Consider the following 9,764-nt stretch of genomic DNA (forward strand, 5'->3'; position numbering starts at 1 on the left):
TTTTTTCATGGTTTTAGACGACATACTATACTATGACTTTTTTTCATGGTTTTAGACGACATACTATACTATGACTTTTCTTTCATGATTTTGGAAGACATACTATACTATGACTTTTTTTCATAATTTTGGACGACATACTATACTATTACTTCTTTTTCATGATTTCGGACAACATACTATACTATGACTTTTTTTTCATGATTTGGGACGACATACTATACTATGACTTTTCTTCATGATTTTGGAAGACATACTATACTATGACTTTTTTTCATAATTTTGGACGACATACTATACTATTACTTCTTTTTCATGATTTCGGACAACATACTATACTATGACTTTTTTTCATGGTTTTAGACGACATACTATACTATTACTTTTGTTTTCATGGTTTTAGACGACATACTATATTATGACTTTTTTTCATGGTTTTCGACAACATAATATACTATGACTTTTTTTTCATGGTTTTAGACGACATAGTATATTATGACTTTTTTTCATGATTTTGGACGACATGCTATATACTATTGCTTTTTTTTCATGATTTTGAACATACTATACTATGACTTTTTTTTCATGGTTTCGGACGACATACTATACTATGACTTTTTTCATGGTTTTAGACGACATATTATACTATGACTTCTTTTCATGGTTTTAGACGACATACTATACTATGACTAATTTGTGATGATTTTGGACGACATACTATACTATGACTTCTTTTCATGATTGTGAGCGACATACTATATTAAAACTATGTTTAATGATTTTGGACGACATACTACACTATGAATTTTTTTGATGATTTTAGACAACATACTATACTATGACTTTTTTGTGATGATTTTGGACGACATGCTATACTATGACGTCTTTCATGATTTTGACCGACATACTATATTATGACAGTGTTTAATGATTTTGGACGACATACTATGACTTTTTTTAATGATTCTGATGGACATATTATACTATGAGTTTTTTTCATGATTTTGGACGACATACTATACTATGACTTTATTTGATGACTTTAGATGACATAAAATATTATGACTTTTTTTCATGGTTTTAGACGACATACTATACTATGACTTTATTGTTATGATTTTGGATGACATACTATACTATGACTTTTTTTCATGGTTTTAGACGATATACTAAACTATGACTTTTTTCATGGTTTTAGACAACATAGTATACTATGACTCTTTTTCATGGTTTTAGACGACATATTATACTATGACTTTTTTCATGGTTTTAGACAACATAGTATACTATGACTCTTTTTCATGGTTTTAGACGACATACTATACTATGACTGTTTTGTGATGATTTTGGACAACATACTATACTATGACTTCTTTTCATGATTGTGAGCGACATACTATACTATGACTGTTTTGTGATGATTTTGGACAACATACTATACTATGACTTCTTTTCATGATTGTGAGCGACATACTATACTATGACTTTTTTTCATGAATTTGGACGACATGCTATACTATGACTTTTTTGTGATGATTTTGGAAGACATGCTATACTATGACTTTTTTTCATGAATTTGGACGACATGCTATACTATGACTTCTTTCATGATTTTGACCGACATACTATATACTATGACTTTTTTTCATGAATTTGGACGACATGCTATACTATGACTTCTTTCATGATTTTGACCGACATACTATATTATGACTATGTTTAATGATTTTGGACGACATACTATACTATGACTGTTTTGTGATGATTTTGGACGACATACTGTACTATGACTTCTTTTCATGATTGTGAGCGACATACTATATTAAAACTATGTTTAATGATTTTGGACGACATACTACACTGAATTTTTTTGATGATTTTAGACGACATACTATACTATGACTTCTTTTCATGGTTTTAGATGACATACTATACTATGACTGTTTTGTGATGATTTTGGACGACATACTATACTATGACTTTTTTGTGATGATTTTGGAAGACATGCTATACTATGACTTTTTTTCATGAATTTGGACGACATGCTATACTATGACTTTTTTTCATGAATTTGGACGACATGCTATACTATGACTTCTTTCATGATTTTGACCGACATACTATAATATGACTATGTTTAATGATTTTGGACGACATACTATGACTTTTTTTAATGATTCTGATGGACATATTATACTATGAGCTTTTTTCAAGATTTTGGACGACATACTATACTATAACTTTATTTGATGACTTTAGATGACATACTATATTATGACTTTTTTTCATGGTTTTAGACGACATACTATACTATGACTGTTTTCTTATGATTTTGGATGACATGCTATACTATGAATTTTTTTTTCATGATTTTGGACGACATACTAAACTATGACTTTTTTTCATGGTTTTAGACAACATACTATACTATGACTTTTCTTTCATGATTTTGGACAACATACTATACTATGACTGTTTTGTGATGATTTTGTACGACATGCTATACTATGATTTTTTTTTCATGATTTTGGAAGACATACTATACTATGACTTTTTTTCATGAGTTTGGACGACATAGTATACTATGACTGTTTTGTGATGATTTTGGACGACATACTAATCTATGACTTTTTTTCATGGTTTTAGACGACATACTATACTATGACTTTTCTTTCATGATTTTGGAAGACATACTATACTATGACTTTTTTTCATGGTTTTAGACAACATACTATACTATGACTTTTTTTGTGATGATTTTGTACGACATGCTATACTATGATTTTTTTTTCATGATTTTGGAAGACATACTATACTATGACTTTTTTTCATGAGTTTGGACGACATAGTATACTATGACTGTTTTTCATGGTTTTAGACGACATACTATAGTATCACTTTTTTTTTCATGGTTTTAGACAACATAGTATACTATGACTCTTTTTCATGGTTTTAGACGACATACTATACTATCACTTTTTTTCATGGTTTTGGACGACATACTGTACTATGACTTTTTTCATGGTTTTAGACGACAGACTATACTATGACTTTTTTTTCATGGTTTTAGACGACATATTATATTATGACTTTTTTTCATGGTTTTGGACGACATACTATACTATGACTTTTTTTCATGGTTTTAGACGACATACTATATTATGACTTTTCTTTCATGATTTTGGAAGACATTATACTATCACTTTTTTTCATAGTTTTGGACGACATACTATACTATGACTTTTTTTCATGGTTTTAGACGACAGACTATACTATCACTTTTTTTCATGGTTTTGGACGACATACTGTACTATGACTTTTTTCATGGTTTTAGACGACAGACTATACTATGACTTTTTTTCATGGTTTTGGACGACATACTATACTATGACTTTTTTTCATGGTTTTAGACGACATACTATATTATGACTTTTCTTTCATGATTTTGGAAGACATTATACTATCACTTTTTTTCATAGTTTTGGACGACATACTATACTATGACTTTTTTTTCATGATTTTGGACGACATACTACACTGACTTTTTTTTTACGATTTTGGACGACATACTATAGTATGACTTTTTTTCATGATTTTGGAGGACATACTATACTATGACTTTTTTTTCATGATTTTGGAGGACATACTATACTATGACTTTTTTTTATTATTTTGGACGACATACTATATTATGACTTTTTTTCATGGTTTTAGACGACATACTATACTATGACTTTTTTTTCTCATGGTTTTAGACAACATACTATACTATGACTTTTTTTGATTAATTTGGACGACATATTATACTATGACTTTTTTTTCATGATTTTGGAGGACATACTGTACTATGACTTTTTTTATGATTTTGGACGACATACTATACTATGACTTTGTTTTCATGATTTTGGACGACATACTACACTATGACTTTTTTTATGATTTTGGACGACATACTATAGTATGACCTTTTTTCATGAATTTGGACGACATACTATACTATGACTTTTTTTTCATGATTTTGGAGGACATACTATACTATGACTTTTTTTTATGATTTTGGACGACATACTATATTATGACTTTTTTCATGGTTTTAGACGACATACTATACTATGACTTTTTTTTCTCATGGTTTTAAACGACATACTATATTATGACTTTTTTTCATGGTTTTAGACGACATACTATACTATGAATTTTTTTCATGATTCTGGAAGACATACTATACTATGATTGTTTTTTCATGATTTTGGACGACATACTATAGTATGACTTTTTTTCATGATTCTGGACGACATACTATACTATGACTTTTTTTTCATGATTTTGGAAGACATACTATACTATGACTTTTTTTCATGGTTTTAGATGACAGTGTTACGGCCGCCGCTCTTTCCACCTCCATTGTGTGTGTGTGTGTATGCAACACTAATTTTTCCCTCCGTGTGCCGAGCTGCCTGCACCTCCACTGGACTCAGAAGCTCCACCTCCTCTGTTGTGATTGGTGCGGCCTCTGCTGCTTCTGACTGCACAGTCCACAGCTCACCTGGGTCCCTGATTGGTGCGGTACAGGTGCAGTGGACCAATCCCAGCCATTCAATCAAGACCGTCATCTATAAGTGCCCTGCCAGTCTGTCAGTCGGAGCGGCTGACTGTTGGTGGCAGCTCACCTCTTTGCCTGATAACTTTGTGTTGTGTTGGTTAGCCCACTGATAGCATTTGTAGCTTGTCATAAGCTTTTGTAGATTTTTGTGAACTTCTGAAGTGTGGCCAGGTTGTTAGAAATTGCTACCCTTTTGACTGATTCCAAACATTTCCATCCACACTTAGACAATTACCTGTATAGAGACACTAGGTGCAGGGGTGCTGTTTTGTTGTTGTTTGTTTTAAAAGCTGCATTAGACAGTCAGAGTTTGTTTTCCCTTTTATTTTCGATTATATAGATTGTAGATTAAACTCTGAGTGAGTCCTCCTTTTGTTATATTTGTTTTTTTGAGTTAAACAGCCCCCACCGGCCCTCTTCCTTGGTTTGTTCTTAGTTTTTGTTAACCAGACTTCCTTCATTTGAGTTGCAATAAACTGCCTTACCTTTTAACATCTGGGTTTTTGTGTTGCTTCCCTTTCCCCTGCGAGCTGGGTTGTAACACATAGTATACATTTACTTTTTTCATGGTTTTAGACAACATACTATACTATGACTTTTCTTTCATGATTTTGGAAGACATACTATACTATGACTTTTTTTCATGGTTTTAGACGACATACTGTACTATGACTGTTTTGTGATGATTTTGGAAGACATACTATACTATGACTTTTTTTCATGAATTTGGACGACATACTATACTATGACTTTTTTTCATGGTTTTGGACGACATACTATACTATGACTTTGTATTTGATGATTTTAGATGACATACTATAGTATGACTTTTTTTGATGATTTTAGATGACATGCTATACTATGACTTTTTTATTGATTTTAGACGACATAGTATACTATGACTTTTTTTCATGATTTTGGACGACATACTATACTGTGACTTTTTTTTTGATGATTTTAGACGACATACTATACTATGACTTTTTTTCATGATTTGGGACGACATGCTATACTGTGACTTTTTTTTTGATGATTTTAGACGACAGACTATACTATGACTTTTTTTTCACGATTTTGACGGACATACTATATCATGATTATTTTCAATGATTTTAGACGACATACTATACTATGACTATTTTTCATGACATACTACTCTAGGATCTTTTTTATGACATTCTTATAGCATAATACTATACTATGAACATTTTTACGATATTCTTATGACATACTATACTATGACTTTTTTTTATGATTTTGGACAACATACTATACTATGACTGTTTTTTGATGATTTTAGACGACATAGTATACTATGACTTTTTTCATGATTTTGGACAACATACTATACTGTGACTTTTTTTTGATGATTTTAAACGACATACTATACTATGACTTTTTTTTCACGATTTTGACGGACATACTATACTATGACTTTTTTTTCACGATTTTGACGGACATACTATATCATGATTATTTTCAATGACTTTAGACGACATACTATACCATGACTATTTTTCATGACATACTACTCTAGGATCTTTTTTATGACATTCTTCATAGCATAATACTATACTATGAACATTTTTACGATATTCTTATGATATACTATACTATGATCATTTTCATGAAATTTTTCAAGGACATTTTTATAACATATTATACTATGATTTTTTTTCTTCATATATTTAGGACATGCAATAGTTTGACCATTTGTATGACATACTATACTATGATCATTTAAATGACATACTTATGACATACTATATTATGATCATTTAATGGCACTCTGATGACATACTATACTAGGATAATTTTTATGACATTCTTATGGCATACTATACTATGATCATTTTTATGACATTTTTTTGACACCATACTATGGTATTTTTTCATGACATTTTTAGGACATACTATAGTATGATCATTTTGATGACACTTTTACGACATACTATACTATGATCATTTTGATGACACTTTTATGGCATACTATACTATGATCATTTTTTATGACACTTTTATGGCATACTATACTATGATCATTTTTCTGACATTTTTTTGACACCATACTATGGTATTTTTTTATGACATTTTTAGGACATACTGTAGTATGATAATTTTTATGACACTTTTATGACATACTATACTATGATCATTTTTTGTGACATTTGTATGACATGCTATACTATGATCTTTTTTTTATGACATTTTTATGACATGCTATACTATGATCATTTAAATGTTGAAACAGTTTTGTAATGAATTTTTTAGGACATGCAATACTTTGATCGTTTTTATGACATACTATAGTATGATCATTTAAATGTCATTCTTATGACATACTATACTATGATCATTTTATGACATTCTAATGGCATACTATACTATGATAATTTTTTATGACATTCTTATGGTACACTATACTATGATCATGTTTGTAACATTTTTATGACATACTATACTATGATCATTTTTATGACATTCTTATGACATACTATAATATGATCATGTTTGTAACATTTTTATGACATACTAAACTATGATCATTTTCATGACATTCTTATGGCATACTATACTATGATCATGTTTGTAACATTTTTATGACATACTATACTATGATCATTTTTATGACATTCTTATGGCATACTATACTGTGACATTTTTTATGACATTTTAATGACAAACTATACTGTGATCATTTTAATGACATTCTTATGGCATACTATACTATGAACATTTTTATGATATTCTCATGGCATACTGTACTATGATCATTTTCATGACGTTTTATGACATACTATACTATGACATTTTTATGACATACTATACTATGATACTTTTCATGACATTTTCATGACATACTATACTATGATAATTTTTATGACATAATATACTTTGTCATTTTTTTGGACATTTTTATGACAATTTAAACTATGAGCTTTTTTTAAAAGAAATTTTTCATTACACAGCATACTATGACTTTTTGGGGGGAATTTTTTATAATATCATATACTGTTTATTTTGTTTGTTTTAGAATATTTTTAATAAAATCCTACACTGTGATGTTTTTATGACTATGACTTTTTATGACATACTATACTATGAGTTTTTATTAGGACATTTTTAAGAAATATTTCACTTTAGCTCTTTCAAGGACATTTTTATAACATATTATACTATGATTTTTTCCCCCACATTTTTATGACATACTATACTTTGATTATTTTTATTACATTTTTATAACATACTACACTATGACCATTTTGATGACATACTATACTTTGGCTTCTTTTTAGGACATCTTTGTATATGGACACATTATACTATGGGGTTTTGTTTAGGATAATTTTATGAAATAATTTTATTGTCTGTGGGATATTTTTATTAAATACTATAATATGAATTTTTTATGATTTTTTTGACATACTGAATTATGATTATTTTTAATTACATGTTTTGTGTCATACCTTACTGTGACTTTTTAAGGACAGACTATACTATGATTTGTACTGTGTAATTAATGTGTGAGTCACTACTCACAGAGAGGGCACTTTGGCTGCTGTTTTTAGAATATCCAAAAAGACAGACAATCTTATTTTAGGATCTAAAACCAGATTGATGCTTGATTCAAGCCTTGATTTGATTTAGAAACAGAAGAAGGGAAAAAAAGGTCTCTGGCTGTTTATCCTTTGAGACTGAGATCTGATCACATCTGATCTTGTATCCTCAGAAACGTTGGATCATGTAACACAAAAATCTAATTTCTTTTGATTGCATTTTAAAATCGAGCCACAGGACTTTTCACTTACCGATTTCACAGTTCCTGCCAGTGAAGCCAGACAGACATGCGCAGGTGTAGAAGCCAAGGTGGTCATTGCATGTCCCCTGGTTCAGACATGGGTTTGATTTACACTGATCGCCATCTGTAGAAATCCAGACACAGTATCTTCAATTACTTAATTTTGTATAATACTCTAATAAAACAAGGTTTACTCAGAGAACAAAGTAGAAACATCTTTCCATAACAGCAGGTCTATTACAAGATAGAGTGTGTACTCTGGAAGCACAGGTCTGATTCAGAGAGAAAATTACAACAACAAACACATTAAACAAACAAAGACAAAGTCACCACTGCGACGTACCTACAATTCTGTTTGTGCTGGGAGAGTTAAGAATGTTTCTTACCTACATATCTTGCCCAGAACTCCATCTACAATACAGAGTAAAGTCTCTGCTGAGTACAGCCAGCAAAAAACAAGAATACGTATAAGATAAAATAAACAAGATAAATAAATAAATACCCACTGTATTTTTGTCATCCTCAAAGATCTCCCTGGCCTCTTCCAGGTCACATACTTCCTCTATACACTCTCTCTCCATGTCGCCTTCCAGCACCTCCTCAAAAAAAGTGTTGTAGCGCTTGTGTCTCCGCAGAATGCTGTCGGCCATCTGACTGGACAGAAACACTGGGCCTGAGGCTGGAGCTGGGGCTAGAGTGAGCAAAGGGAAAATACAGTCAGTGTTTAGGCAACTGTCTTTGTCTTATAGGTTACAGCAACAAATACATAAAGAGATATTCTTTTTTACAGAAATAAAGTAAATACAAAGGACAATCCTCCACCTGCCACTTGTGCTTACAGCTTTAAAACTAAGACTGCATAACTGAAAAATGCTTCAGGTCAGATTTGAATTATATATGAGCATCATAAAGACATGAAATACCTCCATAGCTCAGCTGAAAGTCCAAAAGCAGCAAACATAAAAAAGGCAAAGAAACTAGTTCCATTCCAAAAAGCTCTGGTATCCCGACACTAAAACACTGGACCATCACTCCAAAGTACAGAGCTCTGTTTGCACATGTACACTCACAATTAGTTGCACAATTACTGTGTCTGAAAACACCAGTGTGTCGACACCCATGTGTTCTGAAAGAGTTGTGTGTTGGTTATTTGTAAATTAACAAACTGTGAGGATATCAGAATAGACTAATACCTTTCTTCTTTTCCAAGAACAAGGCTAACAGAACGGTCCCCTGACAAGTTAACGAAAAGTCTGTCTATTACTACAGCAGCTTCTCACCTCTGGACCCAGGCCTGTTTTCATGCTCCAGCTCCTACTGAGTTCAGCTAAGGTTACCAATGTTAACATCGGAAAAGACCTC

The 9,764-nt window shown here is 31.1% G+C and overlaps 1 protein-coding gene across 1 annotated transcript in view; it reads right to left on the reverse strand.

The window, feature by feature from the left end:
• f9a (coagulation factor IXa) overlaps nucleotides 1-9,483 on the reverse strand; it is a 12,268-nt gene extending 2,785 nt beyond the window's left edge. The window contains exons 1-4 of the mRNA XM_050043254.1: nucleotides 9,326-9,483; nucleotides 8,909-9,093; nucleotides 8,789-8,813; nucleotides 8,413-8,526 (exon numbers count right to left, since the gene is read on the reverse strand). Of these exons, the coding sequence (XP_049899211.1) occupies nucleotides 8,413-8,526; nucleotides 8,789-8,813; nucleotides 8,909-9,093; nucleotides 9,326-9,431 (430 nt within the window). The 5' untranslated portion in view covers nucleotides 9,432-9,483. The remainder of the gene's footprint in view (nucleotides 1-8,412; nucleotides 8,527-8,788; nucleotides 8,814-8,908; nucleotides 9,094-9,325) is intronic.
• Between the last annotated feature and the right edge of the window lie 281 nt (nucleotides 9,484-9,764).

This window comes from Epinephelus moara, chromosome 4, assembly GCF_006386435.1.
Source record: "Epinephelus moara isolate mb chromosome 4, YSFRI_EMoa_1.0, whole genome shotgun sequence".
In the NCBI taxonomy this organism is placed as follows: domain Eukaryota; kingdom Metazoa; phylum Chordata; class Actinopteri; order Perciformes; family Serranidae; genus Epinephelus; species Epinephelus moara.